Source organism: Hyla sarda, chromosome 3, assembly GCF_029499605.1.
Source record: "Hyla sarda isolate aHylSar1 chromosome 3, aHylSar1.hap1, whole genome shotgun sequence".
In the NCBI taxonomy this organism is placed as follows: Eukaryota; Metazoa; Chordata; class Amphibia; order Anura; family Hylidae; genus Hyla; species Hyla sarda.
The window spans coordinates 361,814,724-361,840,993 of record NC_079191.1 but is presented as its reverse complement, the minus strand read 5'-3'; the positions used below and the strand labels follow the sequence as shown (position 1 = coordinate 361,840,993).

At 46.1% G+C, this 26,270-nt stretch overlaps 1 protein-coding gene across 2 annotated transcripts; it reads right to left on the bottom strand.

Annotated features, from left to right (window-relative positions):
* Nucleotides 1-11,044: 11,044 nt before the first annotated feature.
* LOC130362742 (DNA damage-regulated autophagy modulator protein 1-like) lies at nt 11,045-18,424 on the bottom strand. Of its 2 annotated transcripts, XM_056567691.1 has the most exons (7): nt 17,672-18,424; nt 17,012-17,079; nt 15,572-15,714; nt 12,883-13,048; nt 12,600-12,655; nt 12,371-12,457; nt 11,045-12,244 (listed from the first exon to the last, which is right to left on the bottom strand). In XM_056567691.1, the coding sequence occupies exons 1-7, from the start codon at nt 17,794-17,796 to the stop codon at nt 12,062-12,064; spliced, it is 828 nt and encodes a 275-aa protein (XP_056423666.1). In that variant the 5' UTR covers nt 17,797-18,424; the 3' UTR covers nt 11,045-12,061. The 2 variants fall into 2 exon arrangements, with proteins under 2 accessions (XP_056423666.1, XP_056423667.1); XM_056567692.1 differs by lacking the exon at nt 12,371-12,457.
* Between the last annotated feature and the right edge of the window lie 7,846 nt (nt 18,425-26,270).

Genomic DNA, 26,270 nt, shown 5'->3' with positions numbered 1-26,270 from the left:
CCCCCCCCCTTCATCATCCTCTTCTCATCATTCGCCCTCAGTGGTCTTCAACCTGCGGACCTCCAGAGGTTTCAAAACTACAACTCCCAGCATGCCATCGGCTGTCCGGGCTTGCTGGGAGTTGTAGTTTTGAAACCTCCGGAGGTCCGCAGGTTGAAGACCACTGCGGTCTTCAACATCATCCAGCCCCCTCTCACCCCCCTTTAGTTCTGAGTACTCACCTCCGCTCGGCGCTGGTCCGGTCCTGCAGGACTGTCCGGTGAGGAGGTGGTCCGGTGGGATAGTGGTTCCGGGCTGCTATCTTCACCGGGGGCGCCTCTTCTCCGCGCTTCCGGCCCGGAATAGAGGCGTTGCCTTGACAACGACGCAGAAGTACGTTGGCAATGAACGCACCTCTGCGTCGTTGTCAAGGCAACGTGACTATTCTGAGGCCGGGCCCGAAGCGCTTAGAAGAGGCCTCCCCGGTGAAGATAGCAGCCCGGAACCACTATCCCACCGGACCACCTCCTCACCGGACAGTCCTGCAGGACCGGACCAGCGCCGAGCGGAGGTGAGTACTGTACAGAACTAAAGGGGGGTGAGAGGGGGCTGGATGATGTCGAAGGCCGCAGTGGTCTTCAACCTGCGGACCTCCGGAGGTTTCAAAACTACAACTCCCAGCAAGCCCGGACAGCCGATGGCTGCCCGGGCTTGCTGGGAGTTGTAGTTTTGAAACCTCTGGAGGTCCGCAGGTTGAAGACCACTGCGGGTGGGGGAGTTCACTCGAGTATAAGCCGAGGGGGGTGTTTTCAGCACGAAAAATCGTGCTGAAAAACTCTGCTTATACTAGAGTATATACGGTAATAAGTAATTTTCAAACATTTAGGGCAGAATAATAACAGGTGACAAGGTGGTTTTTATAAGTGATGTTCAGAAGTAATTCTTTAAGTTTTTTGCTTATCTGTGCAATGAAACATAAGCCATACATACGTAACTTATAGATTTTTGATTATCTGTGCCAAATTTATCAAGATCAAAAAATAATGCATACACATCTTGCTTACCAAAGCAAACATTGATAAATGTCCCCCTATGTTTTTATATTGATCTACCAGTAGGTATGCAACTGCGACATAGTGTTTACCCAGTGTTCTCCTAAAAATTGCTACTATAAGTAGTTTTTTCCTAGACATGAAAAGGGCAGGGTTATACCTGGTTTACTATGAACACTAAACTCCTCTTTTTAAGCAATAAGAGGATAAGATGTGGTGGTAATCTCTATATCAGTGTTCTCCATACTGTGACTCTCCAGACCAGTGTTTCCCAACCTTTTTCGGCTTGGGGCATCCCTCATAAAATATTATTTTCGCTGGGCACCCCTAACGAAGTTGACGAGCAAAAAAAAAAAAAAAAAAGGGAAAAGCGCCGCAATGCACAAAATGCACAATGTCTATTTATCTGTGGGGATGTAGATTACAGTGCTGCTTTAGACAGCAACTCACAAATGACGTCTTCTCTAATCAGCTTCGTTCCCCTTTCTTCTTCATCTGGCCCGGCCATCATGACAATTTCTTCTAGCCACAATTCTTCACCGTTAAACCTGCAAAACAAACCGATTAGACTTTTTTTTTACATTGGTGACAGAGGGGTGTAGAAGAGTGTACATGGGTGGCAGAGGGCTGTAGAAGAGTGTACAAGGGAGACAGGGGGCAAAGGGGGTGATAGAGGGGTGTACATTGGTGACAGAGTGGTGGTGGGGTGGACAGGAGTGTACATGGGTGACAGGAGTGTAGAGGAGTGTACATGTGTAACAGGGGTGTAGAGGGGTGTACATGGGTGGCAGAGGGGTGTTCATGGGTGTTGAGGGGTGTACATGGGTGGCAGAGGAGTGTAGAAGAGTGTACATGGGTGACAGAGGGGTTTAGGGGGGTGACAAAGGGGTATAGAAGAGTGTACATGGGTGGCAGAGGGGTGTAGTAGAGTGTACATGGGTGACAGGGGGGTGTAGAGGAGTGTACATGGGTGACAGAGGGGTTTAGGGGGGTGACAAAGGGGTATAGAAGAGTGTACATGGGTGGCAGAGGGGTGTAGAAGAGTGTACATGGGTGACAGGGGGTGATACAGGGGTGTACATTGGTGACAGAGCGGTGTTGGGAGTGGACAGGAGTGTACATGGGTGACAGGAGTGTACATGGGTGACATGAGTGTAGAGGAGTGTACATGTGTAACAGAGGGGTGTAGAGCGGTGTACATGGGTGACAGAGGGGTGTACATGGGTGACAGATGGGTGTAGAGAAGTGTACATGGGTGGCAGAGGGGTGTAGAGGAGTGTTCATGGGTGACAGAAGGGTGTAGGGGGTGACAGAGGGGTGTACATGGGTGACAGAGGAGTGTACATGGGTGACAGAGGAGTGTACATGGGTGACAGATGGGTGTAGAGGAGTGTACATGGGTGACAGAGGGGTGTAGGGGGTGACAGAGGGGTGTACATGGGTGACAGAGGGATGTACATGGGTAACAGAGGGGTGTAGAAGAGTGTACAGGGGTGGCAGAGGGTTGTAGAGGAGTGTACATGGGTGGCAGAGGGGTGTAGAGGAATGTACATGGGTGACAGATGGGTGTAGAAGAGTGTACATAGGTGACAGAGGGGTTTAGAGGAGTGTACATGGGTGAGAGGGGGGTGTAGGGGGGTGACAGAGGGATGTAGAGGAGTGTACATGGGTGACAGAGGGGCGTAGAGGAGTGTACATGGGTGACAGAGGGATGTAGAGGAGTGTACATGGGTGACAGAGAGTGTACATGGGTCACAGGGTGCGTAGGGGGGGACAGGGGTGTACATGGGTGACAGAGGGGTGTAGAGGATCGTACATGGGTGGCAGAGGGGTGTAGAGGAGTGTACATGGGTAACGGGTGTACGGGGTGTAGAGGTGTACATGGGTGACAGGGGGCGTAGGGGGTAACAGAGAGGTGGACAGGCGTGACAAGGTGGTAACAGAGGGGTGGACAGGGGTGACGGGGGGTGAGGTTGGACAGGGTTGAATTGGGGTAACAGAGGAGTGGAAAGGGTACAGTACCTTAAGCAAGCTAGTACGGGAATCCGGCGCAGCTTGCAGTTCGGCATCTTGCCCTCTTGGGTGTAGCAGGGCACCATTTTCGGCGTCATTCCCTTTTCTTCTCCATCTGGCCCGGCCATCATGACTATTTCTTCCAGACACAATTCTTCACTGTTAAACCTGCTCACAAACCTATTAGACTTTTTTTTTTTTTACATGGGTGACAGAGGGGTGTACATGAGTGACAGAGGGGTGTAGAAGAGTGTACATGGGTGACAGGTGGCAAAGGGGGTGATAGAGGGGTGTACATTGGTGACAGAGCGGTGTTGGGGGTAGACAGGAGTATACATGGGTGACAGGAGTGTAGAGGAGTGTACATGCGTAACATAGTGGTGTAGAGGGGTGTACATGGGTGACGGGGGTGTAGAGGAGTGTACATGGGTAACAGGTGACAGACGGGTGTAGAAGAGTGTACATGGGTAACAGGGGTATAGAAGAGTGTACATGGGTGGCAGAGGGGTGTAGAAGGAGTATACATGATGACAAGAGTGTAGAGGAGTGTACATGTGTAACAGAGGGGTGTAGAGCGGTCTACATGGTGACAGAGGGGTGTACATGGGTGACAGATGGGTGTAGAGGAGTGTACATGGGTGGAAGAGGGGTGTACATGGGTGGCAGATTGGTGTAGAGGAGTGTACATGGGTGACGGGGTGTAGAGGAGTGTACATGGGTGACGGGTGACAGATGTGTGTAGAAGAGTGTACGTGGGTGGCAGAGGGGTGTACATGGGTGTAGAAGAGTGTACATGGGTGACAGAGGGTTATAGAAGAGTGTACATGGGTAGCAGTGTACATGAGTGACGGGGCAAAGGGGTGATAGAGGGTGTACATTGGTGACAGAAGTGTACATGGGGGATAGGAGTGTAGAGGAGTGTACATGTGTAACAGAGGGGTGTAGAGCGGTGTACATGGTGACAGAGGGGTGTACATGGTGACAGATGGGTGTAGAGGAGTGTACATGGGTGGCAGAGGGGTGTAGAGGAGTGTACATGGGTGGCAGAGAGTTGTAGAGGAATGTACATGTTACGCCGAGCGCTCCGGGTCCCCGCTCCTCCCCGGAGCGCTCGCTTCACTCTCCCCGCGGCAGCGCTCCGGTCACGTCCTCTGACCCGGGGCGCTGCGATTCCGCTGCCAGCCGGGATGCGATCCGCGATGCGGGTAGCGCCCGCTCGCGATGCGCACCCCGGCTCCCCTACCTGACTCGCTCTCCGTCTGTTCTGTCCCGGCGCGCGCGGCCCCGCTCCCTAGGGCGCGCGCGCGCCGGGTCTCTGCGATTTAAAGGGCCACTGCGCCGCTGATTGGCGCAGTGGTCCCAATCAGTGTGTTCACCTGTGCACTTCCCTATATCACCTCACTTCCCCTGCACTCCCTTGCCGGATCTTGTTGCCTTAGTGCCAGTGAAAGCGTTCCTTGTGTGTTCCTTGCCTGTGTTTCCAGACCTTCTGCCGTTGCCCCTGACTACGATCCTTGCTGCCTGCCCCGACCTTCTGCTACGTCCGACCTTGCTCTTGCCTACTCCCTTGTACCGCGCCTATCTTCAGCAGCCAGAGAGGTGAGCCGTTGCTAGTGGATACGACCTGGTCACTACCGCCGCAGCAAGACCATCCCGCTTTGCGGCGGGCTCTGGTGAAAACCAGTAGTGGCTTAGAACCGGTCCACTAGCACGGTCCACGCCAATCCCTCTCTGGCACAGAGGATCCACTACCTGCCAGCCGGCATCGTGACAGTAGATCCGGCCATGGATCCCGCTGAAGTTCCTCTGCCAGTTGTCGCTGACCTCTCCACGGTGGTCGCCCAGCAGTCACAACAGATAGCGCAACAAGGCCAACAGCTGTCTCAACTGACCGTTATGCTACAACAGTTACTACCACAGCTTCAGCAGTCATCTCCTCCGCCAGCTCCTGCACCTCCTCCGCAGCGAGTGGCCGCTCCTGGGATACGCTTATCCTTGCCGGATAAATTTGATGGGGACTCTAAGTTTTGCCGTGGCTTTCTTTCCCAATGTTCCCTGCATCTGGAGATGATGTCGGACCTGTTTCCCACTGAAAGGTCTAAGGTGGCTTTCGTAGTCAGCCTTCTGTCCGGAAAAGCCCTGTCATGGGCCACACCGCTCTGGGACCGCAATGACCCCGTCACTGCCTCTGTACACTCCTTCTTCTCGGAAATCCGAAGTGTCTTTGAGGAACCTGCCCGAGCCTCTTCTGCTGAGACTGCCCTGTTGAACCTGGTCCAGGGTAATTCTTCCGTTGGCGAGTATGCCGTACAATTCCGTACTCTTGCTTCAGAATTGTCCTGGAATAATGAGGCCCTCTGCGCGACCTTCAAAAAAGGCCTATCCAGCAACATTAAAGATGTTCTGGCCGCACGAGAAATTCCTGCTAATCTACATGAACTTATTCACCTAGCCACTCGCATTGACATGCGTTTTTCCGAAAGGCGTCAGGAACTCCGCCAAGATATGGACTCTGTTCGCACGAGGCGTTTCTTCTCCTCGGCTCCTCTCTCCTCTGGTCCCCTGCAATCTGTTCCTGTGCCTCCCGCCGTGGAGGCTATGCAGGTCGACCGGTCTCGCCTGACACCTCAAGAGAGGACACGACGCCGTATGGAGAACCTCTGCCTGTACTGTGCTAGTACCGAACACTTCCTGAGAGATTGTCCTATCCGTCCTCCCCGCCTGGAAAGACGTACGCTGACTCCGCACAAAGGTGAGACAGTCCTTGATGTCTACTCTGCTTCTCCACGTCTTACTGTGCCTGTGCGGATGTCTGCCTCTGCCTTCTCCTTCTCTACAGTGGCCTTCTTGGACTCTGGATCTGCAGGAAATTTTATTTTGGCCTCTCTCGTCAACAGGTTCAACATCCCGGTGACCAGTCTCGCCAGACCCCTCTACATCAATTGTGTAAATAATGAAAGATTGGACTGTACCATACGTTTCCGCACGGAGCCCCTTCTTATGAGCATCGGATCTCATCATGAGAGGATTGAACTTTTGGTCCTCCCCAATTGCACCTCGGAAATTCTCCTTGGACTTCCCTGGCTTCAACTTCATTCCCCTACCCTGGATTGGTCCACTGGGGAGATCAAGAGTTGGGGGTCCTCTTGTTCCAAGAACTGTCTAAAACCGGTTCCCAGTAACCCTTGCCGTAACTCTGTGGTTCCTCCAGTAACCGGTCTCCCTAAGGCCTATATGGACTTCGCGGATGTTTTCTGCAAAAAACAAGCTGAGACTCTACCTCCTCACAGGCCTTATGATTGCCCTATCGACCTCCTCCCGGGCACTACTCCACCCCGGGGCAGAATTTATCCTCTCTCTGCCCCAGAGACTCTTGCCATGTCCGAATACGTCCAGGAGAATCTAAAAAAGGGCTTTATCCGTAAATCCTCCTCTCCTGCCGGAGCCGGATTTTTCTTTGTGTCCAAAAAAGATGGCTCCCTACGTCCTTGCATTGACTACCGCGGTCTTAATAAAATCACGGTTAAGAACCGCTACCCCTTACCCCTCATCTCTGAACTCTTTGATCGCCTCCAAGGTGCCCACATCTTCACTAAATTGGACTTAAGAGGCGCCTATAACCTCATCCGCATCAGAGAGGGGGACGAGTGGAAAACGGCATTTAACACCAGAGATGGACACTTTGAGTATCTGGTCATGCCCTTTGGACTGTGCAACGCCCCTGCCGTTTTCCAAGACTTTGTCAATGAAATTTTTCGTGATCTGTTATACTCCTGTGTTGTTGTATATCTGGACGATATCCTAATTTTTTCTGCCAATCTAGAAGAACACCGCCAGCATGTCCGTATGGTTCTTCAGAGACTTCGTGACAACCAACTCTATGCCAAAATTGAGAAATGTCTGTTTGAATGCCAATCTCTTCCTTTTCTAGGATATTTGGTCTCTGGCCAGGGACTACAGATGGATCCAGACAAACTCTCTGCCGTCTTAGATTGGCCACGCCCCTCCGGACTCCGTGCTATCCAACGCTTTTTGGGGTTCGCCAATTATTACAGGCAATTTATTCCACATTTTTCTACCATTGTGGCCCCTATCGTGGCTTTAACCAAAAAAAATGCTGATCCCAAGTCCTGGCCTCCTCAAGCAGAAGACGCCTTTAAACGACTCAAGTCTGCCTTTTCTTCGGCTCCCGTCCTCTCCAGACCTGACCCTTCCAAACCTTTCCTATTGGAGGTTGATGCCTCCTCAGTGGGAGCTGGAGCTGTTCTTCTACAAAAAAATTCTTCCGGGCATGCTGTCACTTGTGGTTTTTTCTCTAGGACCTTCTCTCCAGCGGAGAGGAACTACTCCATCGGGGATCGAGAGCTTCTAGCCATTAAATTAGCACTTGAGGAATGGAGGCATCTGCTGGAGGGATCAAGTTCTCCTGTTATTATCTACACCGACCACAAGAACCTCTCCTACCTCCAGTCTGCCCAACGGCTGAATCCTCGCCAGGCCCGGTGGTCTCTGTTCTTTGCCCGATTTAATTTTGAGATTCACTTTCGTCCTGCCGATAAGAACATTAGGGCCGATGCTCTCTCTCGTTCCTCGGATGCCTCAGAAGTTGAACTCTCTCCGCAACACATCATTCCACCTGACTGCCTGATCTCCACTTCTCCTGCCTCCATCAGGCAGACTCCTCCAGGAAAGACCTTTGTTTCTCCTCGCCAACGCCTCGGAATCCTCAAATGGGGTCACTCCTCCCATCTCGCAGGTCATGCGGGTATCAAGAAATCTGTGCAACTCATCTCCCGCTTCTATTGGTGGCCGACTCTGGAGACGGATGTTGTGGACTTTGTGCGAGCCTGCACTATCTGTGCCCGGGATAAGACTCCTCGCCAGAAGCCCGCTGGTTTTCTTCATCCTCTGCCTGTCCCCGAACAGCCTTGGTCTCTGATTGGTATGGATTTTATTACTGATTTACCCCCTTCCCGTGGCAACACTGTTATTTGGGTGGTCGTTGATCGATTCTCCAAAATGGCACATTTCATCCCTCTTCCTGGTCTTCCTTCTGCGCCTCAGTTGGCTAAACAATTTTTTGTACACATTTTTCGTCTTCACGGGTTGCCTACGCAGATTGTCTCGGATAGAGGCGTCCAATTCGTGTCTAAATTCTGGAGGGCTCTCTGTAAACAACTCAAGATTAAATTAAATTTTTCTTCTGCATATCATCCCCAGTCCAATGGACAAGTAGAAAGGATTAACCAGATCTTGGGTGATTATTTGCGACATTTTGTTTCCTCCCGCCAGGATGACTGGGCAGATCTCCTCCCATGGGCCGAATTCTCGTATAACTTCAGGGTCTCTGAGTCTTCCTCCAAATCCCCATTTTTCGTGGTGTACGGCCGTCACCCTCTTCCCCCCCTCCCTACTCCCTTGCCCTCTGGTCTGCCCGCTGTGGATGAAATTTCTCGTGACCTTTCCATCATATGGAGAGAGACCCAAAATTCTCTCTTACAGGCTTCATCACGCATGAAGAAGTTCGCGGATAAGAAAAGAAGAGCTCCCCCCGTTTTTTCCCCTGGAGACAAGGTATGGCTCTCCGCTAAATATGTCCGCTTCCGTGTCCCTAGCTACAAGTTGGGACCACGCTATCTTGGTCCTTTCAAAATTTTGTGTCAAATTAATCCTGTCTCTTATAAACTTCTTCTTCCTCCCTCTCTTCGTATCCCTAATGCCTTTCACGTCTCTCTTCTCAAACCACTCATCCTCAACCGTTTTTCTCCCAAATCTGTTCCTCCCACTCCTGTTTCCGGCTCCTCGGACATCTTCTCGGTCAAAGAAATTTTAGCTGCCAAAAAGGTCAGAGGGAAAAATTTTTTTTTTAGTGGACTGGGAGGGTTGTGGTCCTGAAGAGAGATCCTGGGAACCTGAGGACAACATCCTAGACAAAAGTCTGCTCCTCAGGTTCTCAGGCTCTAAGAAGAGGGGGAGACCCAAGGGGGGGGGTACTGTTACGCCGAGCGCTCCGGGTCCCCGCTCCTCCCCGGAGCGCTCGCTTCACTCTCCCCGCGGCAGCGCTCCGGTCACGTCCTCTGACCCGGGGCGCTGCGATTCCGCTGCCAGCCGGGATGCGATCCGCGATGCGGGTAGCGCCCGCTCGCGATGCGCACCCCGGCTCCCCTACCTGACTCGCTCTCCGTCTGTTCTGTCCCGGCGCGCGCGGCCCCGCTCCCTAGGGCGCGCGCGCGCCGGGTCTCTGCGATTTAAAGGGCCACTGCGCCGCTGATTGGCGCAGTGGTCCCAATCAGTGTGTTCACCTGTGCACTTCCCTATATCACCTCACTTCCCCTGCACTCCCTTGCCGGATCTTGTTGCCTTAGTGCCAGTGAAAGCGTTCCTTGTGTGTTCCTTGCCTGTGTTTCCAGACCTTCTGCCGTTGCCCCTGACTACGATCCTTGCTGCCTGCCCCGACCTTCTGCTACGTCCGACCTTGCTCTTGCCTACTCCCTTGTACCGCGCCTATCTTCAGCAGCCAGAGAGGTGAGCCGTTGCTAGTGGATACGACCTGGTCACTACCGCCGCAGCAAGACCATCCCGCTTTGCGGCGGGCTCTGGTGAAAACCAGTAGTGGCTTAGAACCGGTCCACTAGCACGGTCCACGCCAATCCCTCTCTGGCACAGAGGATCCACTACCTGCCAGCCGGCATCGTGACAGTACATAAGTGACAGATGGATGTACATGGGTGAGAGGGGGCCATAGGGGGGTGTACATGGGTGATAGATGGGTGTACATGGGTGACAGAGGGGTGTAGAAGAGTGTACAGGGGTGGCAAAGGGATGTCGAGGAGTGTACATGGGTGACAGGGGCGTAGAAGAGTGTACATGGGTGACAGAGGGGTATAGAGGAGCGTACATTGGTGACAGAGAGTGTACATGGGTCACAGGGGGTGTAGGGGGTGACAGAGGGGTGTAGAGGATCATAGAGGAGTGTACATGGGTGACAGGGGGCGTAGGGGTGGACAGGCATGAAATGGTGATAACAGAGGGGTGGACAGTTGTGAAAAAGGGACAGAGGAGGGGGTGGACATAGATGATGGGGGGTGGACATGGATGATGGGGGGGAGGATGGACATGTGTGACGGGGAGTGGACATGGGGGGCAGGGTTTGACAGGGTTGAAATGGGGTAACAGAGGGGTGAAGAGGGTGTAGCAGGGCACCATTTTCAGCTCACTGCGCCCTGCAGGGGGAGGGGGACACTGGAGGACGCTGTGAGTCATAGGCGCGCAGGCCAGGGTGGGAAATTTAAAATAAAATGAAAAAATCACAGCAAAATCCCTCGGCACCCGGGTTGGGTAATACCAAATTTTTTTAATATAGTTATTTCATTTTGTTTTTGTTTGTTTATTTATGAAAAACTACCCAATACAAGTACCCCAGAAGTGGATCAGGGTCAATAATACCATTAATCAAAGGGATATGCACGAGGTCACTAATCCCCTTATTCAATTCCCACCCCTAAAACATAGCTTTTATTAAGCACATATAAAATATATGAAATTGTGAGTCACTTTAAAATCACAGTCTCTTAGTGTGGTATATTTTATATATTTATATATACCGGTATATATTTTATATACATACACACACACACATATAAAATATGTGTGTGTGTGTATGTATATAAAATATATATATATATATATATATATATATATATATATATATATATATATGAGAGAGAGAGATATACATACACATGTATAAAGATATCACTATTTCATATATTTTATATGTGCTTAATAAAAGCTATGTTTTAGGGGTGGGAATTGAATAGGGGGTTTAGTGACCTCGAGCATGTCCCTTGGTCAATGGTTTTCTGTTCTCTCCTTTTTATGGAAAAAGAGGGGTGATTTTATATTTTATTAGTGGAGGGGCTTTTACATCATTTTTCATTTTTTAAGTCACCATTGTGTACATTCATATTCGATCATTAGGTTGCCTTCACTGTATAATGCTGTGCCTATTGCATAGCATTATACAGGGTCATCAGTGGCGGGAATGCAATGGTGAAACAAGTCTGACCCATGGAGGCCACACCTCAGAACTTACAGCACTCTAAGAATCTGCTGCTGACATCTTGTGGCCAGAATCCACCTGACACCTACTAAGGAATTTTTGCCCTAAATGACATGTCTTTCTATATACAGTGCTAGAGAATATTTCGACACATAAAACAAGGAAACCCAAGTAATAAAATATATTTATTTAGATAGAAAAGTCACAAGGAAGCAGCGTCACACAGGACAACAGGTGCTAGCATGTGCATTTTTATTTACATATATAGTGTAATGACTCCCTCTTGCAAATAGGTGCAGTTGCAATATGTAGGCAAAGAAACAGGACTTTTCAAATCATAGTTCAGTGTTTTATTCACACTTGGCACAAAGCAAAGTCTTTAAATGCAGAACCAAGGAAAACGTAACAAAAGTCCACCAATATTCCTTAGGTGTTTGTTCACACCTGAGAACATGCCATGCGGCATCAAGCAAGTCTTTCCTAGGCCTCCAGGCAGAATGTTCACCAGGTTCCAACCTTGGAACAAACGCAGGGAAGAACTCCACATGCAGCTCTCTCTGTCAGTTTGAGCTGCAACTAGCAAACCCCACTCAGCTGGTGAAGCAAGCTGCCTTTAAGGCCAACAAAAGGCGGCCTGGATTGTGGGGAATGACCCCCACCCTGCACTTGGTCATTCCCAGTAAGAGCAGTCCCGGATTGGCCTTCCAGCCATACAACAGCCATAGTGTCAGACTGCATTGCAGCACAGACACTGAATAAATACCGGCTCTTACTTCACCAAGGCCAGGAGCCTTGGTGACACATATCGCCCATCAACCACCATGCCCTTCACCTTCTCACGATGGATAGATGGATAGATAGATATGAGATAGATAGATAGATCTATTTATCAATTTTTTTTTTTTTGGGGGGGGGGGGGAGGGGCTTTTCCAGGGGGAACCTATCACTCCTAGTCTTATGGTGCTGTATCATCTGCCGAAAATAGCTCTACTGTAACATAGTCACATGATGCTTCATCTGGTGTCAGGTGATGTTGTTGATCCTCTAATGCTCCATCTAATAGAGGCACTGTCAATGGATCAATTCTCAAGATGCTCTTGGCGTCTATCATGTTCCTCTTGGTTGTCGTAGTAAGAACCTAAGAAGTGAAAGAAGAGCCGGACATGTTGTAACCATTCATATTGACTGGCCTATAAAGGCCCCAGACACAACAAAGCTGCTACATGTGAACAAGACCTTGTAAATCTGGATTTCATATACTGACCTGGAAGTCCCAATATAGCAATATCTGGCTTATACAGGAGCATGCTAATACGATCCACTCCAGGATAGTCAGTGTCATTTTGGAAGACTGAAAATAAGACAGAAATATACATTTGACTTTGTCCATTTTTGTCTTCCATTTTTTTTCACCATGCAATGGTGGTAATAACTGGGATTGGGATCCCAAAACCATGTGAAGAACTTCGCCCTCTGTGGTAGAATATACATACCTGTGTGCAGTAGTCACTTGTACAGGTATATACTGCACTCATTTTAAAGGACAGCCCTGAAAGGAGGACATATATAGGAAAATAACCTCAACCCTACAGAATGAGGTCATATTTTAGTAGAAAAACACTGATCACAATTTCACGGTGGACTACAGAAGTGACAAGATAACACAGCTCCACCACCATCAAGGGCAAAGGACAGAACATAAAAAGTGGTGTCTGAAAGGATTTACTGGAGTTCCCTTTAATCCCATAACATAACATAGTGAATTGTAAAGGATACGGCTAATATTAGCCAGCAAGATGATCACCGCCAGCACCGTGGTAGTAATGCGCCTACATTTGCGGTCCCTGGAGCCTGGGTACAACTGAGTTGCCACAGATATTCCTCCGTATATGATTGTACTTGATAAAACCGCAAGGCAGCTATTATTGAGCATTGGTGAATCCTAGAGGAAAACAAAGAAAATATGACATTTCACAATATACATTTCCTGTCCTAGATGACATATTAACAGACAACACATATAGCTGATTGCGTGCACGGAAAACAAGGCATGTTTTTGACTACCGTGCGGGGGATTGGATACCAGAGCGGGATGGGAGGGACTTTATAGGTATATTATGGCCACAGGTATGCATTCGAAGTACGGCCGTCATCAGTGCCGCACGCACAGTCCACAAGTGATACTTTTTTATACACAAGAGCAATAAGTCTGCAACATAGACATTGACTGTGTTTGAAGATAATGTGGTTGACACAAATGCAATGAGTTTAAAATGTCCTGGGCAGGACTAACGTGAATGGAAGCTTCTTACATTCCAAAAAACGGGCTAATGTACTAAGGTACAAATGACTGTGTGATACAAATTGTGTCTCTATCTACGATAAGCATTGATTAACGCACTGATGATGGTCTATATGAATGTGCGGTAGGAACTGTGCCTTTAATAAGAGAAATAGACACTAGCTATGATGCAGTAGATGGATTTCAGTAGACAAATTGTCTTGGATTGGTGTGATTAACACAATATGACTGTTTAATCCCAATAAGTGAAGTTTGTGCAATGATGCATATTTACATGAACATTAGTACCGTTAATTGAATAAGCAGAATATATAATACACACTATACAGTGCATATTGGAGACTGTGAATGTGTTGGACTGATATTGAGTGTCGCTGATCACCGAATACCGTATATACTCGAGTATAAGCCGACCTGAATATAAGCCGAGGCCCCTAATTTCACCCCAAAAACCCAGGAAAAGTTATTGACTCGGTGGGGATGGTTAGTCCTTGCGGGCCGTCCATTTTCACCGGGGGGGGGGCCCTCTTCTCCGCTCTGGGCCTGGCCCTGGACTAGTGACGTTGCCTTGACGACGACGCACAGGGCCGTGCATGTGCGTCACTGTGCGTCGTTGTCAAGGCAACGTCACTAGTCCGGGGCAGGCCCGGAGAAGAGGGCCCCCCCGGGTGAAAATGGACAGCCCGCAACGACTAACCATCCCCACCGTACGGTCCCTGCAGCATAGATGGCCCAGACCAGCTCACCCTTCCTTTCCACTGAGGGGAGGTGAGTAGAAAACTAAACGGGGTGTCTGGATGATGACGAAGGCCGTCGTGGTCTTCAACCTTCGGAACTCCAGAGGTTTCAAGACTACAGCTCCCAGCATGCCCGGACAGCCGATGGCTGTCCGGGCATGCTGGGAGTTGTAGTTTTGCAACATCTGGAGGTCCGCAGGTTGAAGACCACTGAATAGGGATTGACAGGCGGAGAGTTCACCCGAGTATAAGTGAGGGGGGCGTTTTCAGCACGAAAAATCGTGCTGAAAAACTCGGCTTATACTCGAGTATATACGGTATATATGAAATAGCAAAAATCTGCAATAATATGGAATCTGCTTAAAACCCACTGCATGTATACTCGTATTGCTGTGGTCACCGAAGATCCATAAATCAGTCATAACACAATTATAGGAATCATATGGATTATATTGCCCAGGACGGAAATCAAGCTCCTCCCACCTCAATCCATGTATAACATATACCATGTGGAATAGGAGCCTATCTAGTCTACATCCACTAAACGAAGTTGCGGAATTAATCTAGTGTGGACAGGGTTTGTTATAAGTACATCTACTATCCCACACACGACTATTAGGAAGAGGACTGTGTTATCCCTAATAACTAAAAGAGGAATAACTAAAATAGGATTTGGGGTCTATTGAATAACTAAAAGAGGATTTGGGGTCTATTGAAGGACATTTGAAGACGGCTCAAATATATCTTTGTGAACTGTTGGCGACACATTTTTAATACTTTGATATATTTTTTCACCTATTTGGAATTTTTCTTATTTTTAGAAGTGTAATAAAAGTTATATTTTAGAGGTTCCCTATTGGTCAATATTTTTGTAACACATAAAGCTCCATATCATTATACACCATTAGCAGATATATCATTGTGCTGGATATTCAAAGGTGTATTCCAGGAAAAAAAAGAGGTTTGCTATGGGGATTCGCTCCTACTCTGGACAGCTCCCGAGACAGGCGTCATCAGAGAGCAGTTAGACAGAAAAGAACAACTCAACTTCAGCAGTTCATAAGTACTGGAAGGTTTAAGATTTAGAAGTAATTTACAAATCTGTTTAACTTTCTGAAGCCAGTTAATATATATATATAAAATAAAGTTTTTTCCTGGAATACCCCTTTAATATCTGCCAGTGGTAAGTATCAAGGACAATCCTACATCTGCCAATGGTGTTATTATATTATCTATATTCTTATACTGGGCCTTATGTATCATTGTGAGGGGGTGTGAGCTCAGGCCCATTCTGTCCCAAGACCTACAGATCAGCAGGTAATCTGACAATACATGGCCCCAGCTGTACTGCTCTTCTCCTGGGTAAGGGGGCTTCATAGGTGACCAGCTAAGGGGCCCTAACATCACGGAATCTGTATAAACAAACCTGTAGAAATGGGGTTATCAGGTTTCCGATGCACATCATCCACCCGAATGTCAGCATCCATGTTTGACAGGTGACTCTACAAAAGCTTCTCTTCAGGGCCTGGATCTCCATCGATTTGTAAACGATATACACAATACCGGCCTCTAAAATCCATATACAGAACAGTCTATAGATGGTATATATACCACACAAAGCATATACATGTCTGAAGATACTAATAATGAGAAAATATACAGGAGATAGAGATATAAAGAAAAGTTGTCTGAAAACGTGCTGAAGCTGTCATGGCGGCCATGTTAGTAGTTACTCAAGCAGTGGCACAGCTATAAAGGCGGCAAGGGTCACAGTTACTCTCCTGCCACTACACTATATGCTGCGGCCTGTGGCTGCAAAAATGAGTCACACAGACCCATCAGTGCAGTACTTCGTTTCAGGGGCGGACTGACGGGAGGCTCGCCCACACTAACCTGAATACCTAAGCTTATAGTGTGGGTGACCCTCTTTTTAACGTTGCTTCTCTTATCCCATTACCTGCAGTTGTTCAGAAGATATGAGCAAACTATCTACATGCTATTCCTGAGAATCTAGCAATAAGGAGCATTCCCAATGGGCTTTTAGCAACAATAACAAGTCTTCACTTCGGCTGTTGGCCCTGCCCCTATAATATTATTCACTGCTAGTTGGGCCCGCCCCTGCATTAATATTCACTGCTCCTCGGCCCCGTCCCCTTCATTACACCATCCCTGTACACTTCTCCCCCCCCCCCCCGCCCACCGATGTGTACGCAGAGCTAGGACCCCAAGACCAGGCCAAAGATTTCCCATGCTCCTGAATGGCTAAAATGTGTCAATACTAAGCAGATCATGTGCCTTTCAGGAGCTTGGGAAAGCTTTGTGTGACCCTGTAATCATTGCAAGAACATGAGCCATTACAGGCTGCTGAATGGCACATGATTGGCTTAGTACTGACACATTTCTGGCCATTCAGGTGCCTAAAAAAAGCTGTATGACAAACCCTGTAATGACTTATGCTACTGTTATCATTACAGGACCATGAGTCATTACAGGGTCTGTAACACACAGCTTCCACATGCTCCTGAAAGGAACATTTGCTTAGTATATCAACCACATGCCCTTCACTGCAGAGATTAATATATGACTTCTGAAGCTTGGCTGTGGATAAAGTAATCCAACTACAAGCAAATATGCCATTCAGGAGCATGGAAAAGTTAGGTGACAATATCTGACCCAGCTTTTCCATGCTCCTGAATGGCATGTTTGCTTACATAGGCAAAAGTTCGGGGGGGGGGGGGGGGTGGTTGTTGATGGGCATGGTCAGGCGGGCCCAGGCTAAAGTTTTGCACCCATGGCACTTTAACTACGCATTTTTACTCAGGATGGCACTATTAATAATTCCTATAGATACATTTAATGCACTTACCTAGCAGAGTAGATACTGTGGACACTATAGCCAGCACGATCGATTCGGGATAATATTCTCCAGTGTCACTGAGGAGACATAGATTCCATTTATAACATTATCAGAGCTCTGGGCCAGTCACTAGTAACGAGGGCCGGTCACTAGTAACGAGGGCTGGTGACTAGTAACGAAGGCCGGTCATTTGTAACAAGGGCCGGTCACTAGAAACGAGGGCCGGTCACGAGTAACAAGGGCCGGTCACGAGTAACAAGGGCCGGTCACTAGTAACGAGGGCCGGTCACTAGTAACGAGGGCCGGTCAGTAGTAACGAGGGCCGGTCACTAGTAACGAGGGCCGGTCACTAGTAACGAGGGCCGGTCACTAGTAACGAGGGCCGGTCACTAGTAAAGAGGGCCGGTCACTAGTAACGATGGCCGGTCACTAGTAACGAGGGCCGGTCACTAGTAACGAGGGCCGGTCACTAGTAACGAGGGCTGGTCACTAGTAACGAGGGCTGGTCACTAGTAACGAGGGCTGGTCACCAGTAACGAGGGCCGGTCACTAGTAACAAGGGACGGTCACTAGTAACGAGGGCCGGTCACTAGTAACAAGGGGGAAGATATTAGACGATGGAATGGTGTATTGTAGGATTCCCACCACTGTCCCTATAGAGTCTCCTACCTGATGCTGATGATTCCTGTTTGGTAATGACCTTGTATGATGGTCATGGTGAAGGTGGTCAGGACACCCACGAAGGTCCATATTGCCCAAAACAATGGCAGGATAGCCAGGGTTGGGCTCGTCATATTAGATTTAGAAATATATATCACTCTTAGAAAAACTAAGCGCTTTCAATCTGAACTAACAGAAAGTGAAGAGTTTTCCTATATCGTGGAGTGGTATAACCGACCACCATCTGTGATGTCATCAGGTTCTATTGATGATGTCACATGTCTTTGGCTGCTGGTGTATTATAAGTATTAAAATTATCCATACAACAAATCTGTATATGGAAATATCACAAATAACCCCTAATATAAAGTTATTATCAAAACTACCTACATGAAGAATTCTTGTGATACTAAGGGCTGCAGAGGAGATCTGTTCTCTACTACTGCCCACTGCCAACACGAGATGTCTGTGCCCCACAATGTGCCCTATATGAGAGCTCCGGCTTCTCTACAACCCCTCACAAAAACTAACTTACAGGACGTCACCAGCTTTTATACTTTGTAGGAATTACAACACTTATACTTATGACCCCCAAAAATGTTGGTTTAATAGGTGAAGGTTTTGGCCGCATTGGACATCCCTCCAGCACAAAAGGGCAGGACCATTTCATTTACCATATAATGTATTGAGAAATATAAAAATAATAATAATAATAATTTGTGGGGTGGAATGAAAAAAGGTAGAAAACCACCATTGTGTAGGTTCGTTTTAATATAAAATAAAATAAAGGATGTATCTGTACTCTTTGGGGGGAGATTTATCAAAACCTATGTAGAGGAACAGTGGTGCAGTTGCCCATAGCAACCAATCTGATCTCTTTCATTTTTCAGAGGTCTTTTTAAAAATGAAAGCAGCGATCTGATTGGTTGCTATGGGCAACTGCACCACTCTTCCTCTACACAGGTTTTGATAAATCTTCTGATTGTTGTCTATACAAAATATGATCAGTGAAGGGTTAATGGAAATAATTAACAGTTAACACTTGGAGGCAATGAGCGGTGGCTGTGTGGAAAGTAATTCAGAGCCCTTGTGGTTTCTAATGACAACAACACCATTTGGTGTAAAATTGAGTGCTGGTTATACACAGCCAAACGTGTACAGTGAAATAAATGAGTAAACATTAAGGATTTGGGCAATGTTCTGCAGAGAAACCTGGGGTCCAGGCATTTATGTGTTACCCTGACATGTACCATCTACCTTAACATTATTGCAGATTCACTTTACTGTCATGGCAGTAGTACAGGGCAGTGCCATCTTTTAACAGGATAATGTCCTGCCACACTGGAAAATTGTTTAAAGGGGTACTCCGGTGGAAAACAAATTTTTTTTAAACAACTGGTGCCAGGAAAGCTAAACAGGTTTGTAAATTATTTCTGTTTAAAAATGTTAATCCTCCCAGAATACTTATCAACTGCTGTATACTCCAGAGCAAGTTGTATTTCTTTATAGAGTTCTTTCCAGTCTGACCACAGTGCTCTCTACTGCCACCTTTGTCCGTGTCAGGAACTGTCCAGAGTACAAGCAAATCCTCTTAGAAAACCTCTCCTGCTCTGGACAATTCCTGACATAGAAAGAGGTGTCAGCAGATTGGGAAGTTCAGGTTTCATGCAGTCATGTATACAGAGCATTCACAAGGTTCTCAGACCCTTTTAGGCCCCTCCTCCATTATTCTGCACTCAGCACCCCATAATGACATAGTAAAAACATGTTAAAAATCTTTCTAAGGCTGCATTCACACCACGTTTTGTACATACGGGTGCTGGATCCAGCAGGAGGAGGGGAAAACCGGGCGCTCCGTTTGACTCCGGTCTGCTCATTAAAGTAAATGGAGTCAGGGGCTGATCCGGCTGGGGTACGGGAGCGCCCGGTTTTCCCCTCCCCCAGCCAGATCCGGCACCTGTATGTAAAAAAACGAGGTGTGAATGCAGCCTAATTTATCGAAAAGGAAAAAACGAAAATCTCACAGTGACATAAGCATTCATACCCTTTACTCAAGACTTAGGTGAAGCCCCTTTGGCAGTGATTCCTCCAGTCTTCTTGGGAATGAGGCCACAAGGTTTATAAACCTGGATTGGGGGATTTTCTGCAGATCCTCTCAAGCTCTGTCAGGTTGGATGGGGACCGTCAGTGAAAGACATTTTAAGTTCTCTCTAGAGATGTTCAAATGGGTTTAAGCCAGGGCTGTGGCTGGGTCACTCAAGAACATTCACAACCTAAGCATAGGATTGTTTTAATATATTTTTTCTGCACTTTTTTTTTTACACCGACACCGTCCACCGTGCTAGATCATAAACATCCAGACATTGCAAAACTCCCATCATGTCCTGACTGCCAAATGCTGCTTGTTTTTGGAAAAAATTCAGGTAAAACTTTGTACATAGGCTAATAACATCCTTATTCCCCGTCTCAGACTCTAGCACACACTTCCATTTACTGGCTTTTATGAAATAGGCCTATAAAACTAAAGGTGTGTTCACACATGCAGATTTTTTTATACAGTATTTGAAGCCAAAGCCAGGACATGAATTTAACATTTTCAGATTGTCTATGGATGTTACTGTGTCCACCATGTTTGTAACATTTCTTATCATCTGTTTTATTTTCGCAAGATGGTGAGAATTTTAAATATTAGCCATCAATAAATAATAGAATTTATGTATTCTTGGAATTTGGCATATTCTGATATAGTAGTTAATATACCGTAGCTATTATTGTCATTTTACAGTGTGCCAAAAGATTTGAGGAAATAAAAAGTAGCGGGACATCACCTGTAGACAACCAGTATAATCCACTGCTGGCTACAGGAGGAACACCTTTGGAAAGCCTGGCCACGTATATCAAATCTTCCCTGCTTGACCCAGCTGAAGAACCTGAGGATGTGGCAGCAGGACAGGGTACAAACCCTATTACAGGTAAACGGCATTCTGTAAAACTACATACATTTGCAGGTCACTTTATTAGATTAGGGGGGGAATTTGTGTAAGTTGGTGAGTAACTGGCTCAGTGATAGGAAACAAAGGGTGGTTATTAATGGTACTTATTCTGATTGGGTGACTGTTACTATTGGGGTACCACAGGGGTCAGTCTTGGGTCCTGTTCTATTTAATATATTAATTAATTACCTTGTACAGGGGTTGAATAGTAAAGTAGCAATCTTTTGCAGATGATACTAAACTCTGTAAAGCGGTAAACACAATAGAGGACAGTGCACTGTTACAAATGGATCTGGATAGGTTGGAGGTTTGGTCTGGGAAGTGGCAGATGAGGTTCAACACTGATAAATGTAAGGTAATGCAGATGGGGAAGAAAATTCCAGGGTGGGACTATGTATTAAATGGGAGAACACTTGTGACAACTGACATGGAAAAGGACTTAGGAATCTTAGTTAACAGTAAATTTAGCTGTAGTGACCAGTGTCGGGCAGCTGCTGCCAAGGCAAATAAAATCATGGGGTCCATCAATAGGGGCATAGATACCCACGACAAGGAAATATTTCTACCGCTGTACAAATCACTAGTCAGACCACACATAGAATACTGTGTACTGTACTGGGCACCAATGTACAAGAAAGATATAGGGGAGCTGGAGAGGGTTCAAAGACGGGCAACCAGAGTAATACAGGGAATGGGAGGACTACAGTACCCAGAAAGATTATCAGAATTAGGGTTATTTAGTTTAGAAAAGAGAAGGCTTAGGGGAGACCTAATAACTATGTATAACTATATCAGGGGACAGTACAGAGATCTCTCCCATGATCTATTTATACCCAGGACTGTATCTATAACAAGGGGGCATCCTCTACGTTTAGAGGAAAAAAGGTTTCTACACCAGCACAGATGGGGGTTCTTAACTGTAAGAGCAGTGAGACTATGGAACTCTCTGCCAGAGGAGGTGGTCATGGTGAACTCTGTAAAAGAGTTCAAAAGGGGTCTGGATGCATTTTTGGAGAGTAATAACATTACTGGTTATGTATACTAGATTTATAGGGACAGAACGTTGATCCAGGGATTTATTCTGATGCCATATTTGGAGTCGGGAAGGAATTTTTACCTCGAGTATGAGTTTTTTTTTTTCCTTCCTCTGGATCAACTCAATAGGGATTCATTAGGGATATGGTTGACATTAGGGTTGACCTCGATGGACTCTGGTCTTTTTTCAACCTTATTAACTATGTTACTATGTTAGATACAATACACCCTGTTCCAAATTATTATGCAAATTATATTTTTCCAAAGTATTATGCAAATTATATTTCCCGAACGGAACAGACACTCAAGCACAGCCGGCACCTCAGGACGCAATGATCTTATACTTTTGTGGACCTGATGAAGGCGCATGTGAGTGCCGAAACGTGTTGTTCAAAAATATTTCAATAAATTGTCCTGTGCAACCGTGGTGTTTTGAGTCCGTCCTTTGACAGCAGGAGCGCTCTACAAAATTCCCCACCTTTCTCTACCTATTCTTCCTCCATTATTCCGTACCCTAAGGGACACGGATAGAGGAGGTAGAGCTGCACACTGCATCCACTGATCTCTACCCACACTTCCCAACAGTGTTGGGCTTACACTATTGCATCTTCTCAGCAGGTCAGTACAGCACATTAGGTGAGGTGGTGGGTCCCCCTTTTCCACCTAACGACAGCATACGAGAGAGCACCCCGTTTTTTGGTCTTCTGTTTTTTTTCTATTATTTACAGTGTACAATACACTACACCAGTGTGTCCCAACCAGGGTGCCTCCAGCTGTTGCAAAACTACAACTCCCAGCATGCCCGGACAGCCAAAGGCTGTCCGTTCATGCTGGGAGTTGTAGTTTTGCATCAGTGGAGGCGCCCTGGTTAGGAAACACTGCACTACACAGACCTCCCTGTTTCCTATCGTGTTTGTTTTTTTGTCCCTGCTTTCTCCCTTCTGTTCACACACATCGTATAAGGTGGAGATTTTTATGCTGATGGTTTTATGCTACAGACACGTACTGTATACAATGCAGACTTCATACCATTAAGTAAATGATAAATTCACTTAGCAGCATAAAATCTGCAGCGTATACCGTGCATTTGCTCAAACCCTTAGAGATGTGTCTGATCAGGCCTAGCTCACAGCATCTTAGGACCATTCATTTCCCATTATAGTTTGATTCTAAGATTGTTTGCTTTTTTCATGACATATTCTATTTTGTTAGTTGTAAATTTACATTGATACTTGCATCATTTCTTGAAAAATTCCCAAATTTCTGAAGAAATGTGAAAATTTAGCTTTTTTCTAACTTTGAAGCTTTCTGCTTGTAAGAATTGATATTGATCCACATATACAATATGACTATTTTATGTTTCCATCATAAAGTTGCCAAGTTTTTACTTTTGGAAGACATCAGAGGGCTTCAAAGTTCAGCAGCAATTTTCCAATTTTTCACAACATTTTCAATATCAGAATTTTTCAGGGACCAGTTTAGTTTTGAAGTGAATTTGAGGGTCTTTATGTTAGAAATACCCAATTATGAAAACTGCACCCCTCAAAGTATTCAAAATGCCATTCAGAAAGTTTGTTAATTCTTTTCAGCGTTTCACAGGAATAGCAGGAAAATGGTGGAGAAAAGTTAGTCTCCATTTTTTATACGAACATGTTCTTGTAGACCGATTTATTTTTATTTTTTCATTTTTACAAGGGGTAAAAGGAGAAAAAAACACCAAAATGTGTAACCTATTTTCCCTCAAGTAAGGAAATACCTCATATGGGGATGTAAAGTGCTCTGTGAACGCAGCAGAGGGCTCAGAAGGGGAGAAGCGACAATGGGATTTTGGAGAGCGAATTTTGCTAAAATGGTTTTTGGGGGGCATGTCGCATTTAGGAAGCTCCCATGGTGCCAGAACAGAAAAAAAAAAAAACACATGGCACACTATTTGGGAATCTACACCCCTCAAGGAATGTAACAAGGGGTACAGTGAGCCTTTACACCCCCACAGGTGCTTGACAAACTTTCGTTAAAGTGGGACAGGAAAATGAAAATGTGTTACCCCAAATTTTTAATTTTCACAAGAGGTAATAGGAGAAAATTTGTAACCACCAAAATTTTTAAGTATAGATGAATGAATATAGGTGGATGAAAAGTGCTCTGCGGGCGAACTACAATGCTCTGGAGAGAAGGAGCGCCATTGGGCTTTTGGAGAGAAAATTTGGTTGGAATGGAAGTCGGGGGGCCATGTGCGTTTACAAAGCCCCCATGGTGCCAGAACAGCGGACCTCCCCCCCTCATGTGACCCCATTTTGGAAGCTACAGCCCTCACTGAATGTAATAAGGGGTACAGTGAGCATTTACACCCCACTGGCATTTGACCGATCTTTGGAACAGTGGGCTGCGCAAAGGAAAAATAAAATGTTTAATTTCACAGACCACTGTTCAAAATGACGCCTGTGGGGTGTAAATGCTCACTGCACCCCTTATTATATTCCATGAGGGGTTTAGTTTCCAAAATGGGGTCACATGTGGGCACCATTGGGGGCTGTTCTTGCACCATGGGGGCTTTGTAAACGCACATGGCCTTCAATTCCAGACAAATTCTCTCTCCAAAAGCCCAATGGCTCTTCTGAGCATTGTAGTTCGCCAGCAGACCTCTTTACATCCACATATGTGGTATTTCCATATTCCGAAGAATAGGGGTTACAAATTTGGGGGGGGCTTTTTTCTATTTTCCCTTGAGAAAATGAAAATTTTTTAGGGTAACACCAGCATTTTAGTGAAAACATTTTTCTTTTTTCATTTTCATATCCAACTTTAACGTAAATTCGTCAAACACCTGTGGAGTGTTAAGGCTCACTATACCCCTTGTTATGTTCCGTGAGGGGTGTAGTTTCCAAAATGGGGTCACATGTGGTATATATATATATATATTTTTTTTTGCGTTTATGTCAGAACCACTGTAAAATCAGCCACCCCTGTGCAGATCACCAATGTAGTCCTCAAATGTACATAGTGCGCTCTCACTCCTGAGCCTTGTTGTGCGCCCATAGAGAGCTTTACGCCCACATATGAGGTATTTCTGTACTCAGAAGAAATTGCGTTACACATTTTGGGGGTCTTTTTTTCTTTTTACCTCTTTTGAAAAAGAAAAGTATGGGGCAACACCAACATGTTAGTGTAAAATATTTTATTTGTTTACACTAACTGGCTGGTGTAGACCCCAACTTTACCTTTTCATAAGGGGTAAAAGGAGAAAAAATAATTTGCTGCCAATTGCAATTGCTGCCAAGTATGGAAATACCCCACATGTGGCCCTAAACTGTTTCCTAGAAATATGACAGTCTTCCGACGTGAGAGAGCGCCATGCACATTTGAGACCTAAATTAGGGATTTGCTTAGGGGTGGACCCAGATGCAAGCATTACAATTGCCTCTGCTACCAAAAATATTCTACGCCAGTGATTCCCAAACAGGGTGCCTCCAGCTGTTGCTAAACTTCCAGCATGCCTGGACAGTCAGTGGCTGTCTGACAATGCTGGGAGTTGTTGTTTTGCAACAGCTGGAGGCTTCATTTTGGAAACACAGCCGTACGAGACGTTTTTTATTTTTATTCTCTCCTTTTTATCTGCTTTCAGGTGTGATTTTTATATTGCCCTCACCTGTTACTTGCCCCCAGGTGAGTTTAAAGGAGCATCTTATGCTTGAAATAATCTTATTTTTCACAATTTTGAAAGGGTGCCAATAATTTTGTCCAGCCCATTTTTGGAGTTTGGTGTGACATTACGTCCAATTTGCTTTTTTTCCCTTCCTTTTTTGGTTTAGTTCCAATACACACAAAGGGAGTAAACATGTGTATAGCAAAACATGTGTTACTGCAATCCTTTTCTGTGAGAAATACTTCATTTTCTAGAAAAATTTCAGGGGAGCCAACATTTACGGCCATGACTGTATAACAAAACATTTAAAGCATTACAATCATTAAAATTGACTTTTGACATGCCGCACAGATATGTCAAAAGTTACGATTGGTCCGAGTTTCATTGCTGTTACCCCTCTGATTGGTAGTTATAGCTGGGCCCTGTGTACATTCTTGTACTCTAGAAGAAATCTGGTTGCCACTGCTAACACATATATATTGGTCAAACAATCAATATATCAGAAGCTTGTTTCTCAGGTGATGGGGGTGGATCCAATATAGCAGCGGTGCAAAGGTGCTAGGATGATGACAGAAAGTAGACTAAGTGTTTGCACAGATTAAGATACAAAAGGCATCCTGCACTCACCGCTTAGACGGTAACTTTAGGCTCCAATCGTGAAGGTAACCGGAGAACAGGGCTGTGAGAACTGCGTGGGGCACACAGAGGTGACTCCCGGTCTGATGGGCCCCATTATAGTCAGGATTACGCAATTCCATATTTTTTATGAGATTTGCGCTACATCTGATTTTTTACTAGCTTTTTTAATACATTATACTGTATGATAAAAAATGAAGTGAAAAGTACAACTTGTCCCACTAAAATAAGCCCTTAAACAACTTTGTCAGGTCATGGAGGGGTTAATATTATCGATAATCATATGTTGTATTAATAGATT

What these genes read in the sequence shown, in the direction of transcription:
- LOC130362742 (XM_056567691.1), bottom strand. Translation starts at nt 17,796, where the DNA reads ATGACGAGCCCAACCCTGGCTATCCTGCCATTGTTTTGGGCAATATGG. An exon ending in ACAGGAATCATCAGCATCAG is followed by an intron (nt 17,080 to 17,671) that starts GTAGGAGACTCT and finishes ATGTCTCCTCAG; the next exon opens with TGACACTGGAGAATATTATC. An exon ending in CAAGTGACTACTGCACACAG is followed by an intron (nt 12,458 to 12,599) that starts GTATGTATATTC and finishes TCTTATTTTCAG; the next exon opens with TCTTCCAAAATGACACTGAC.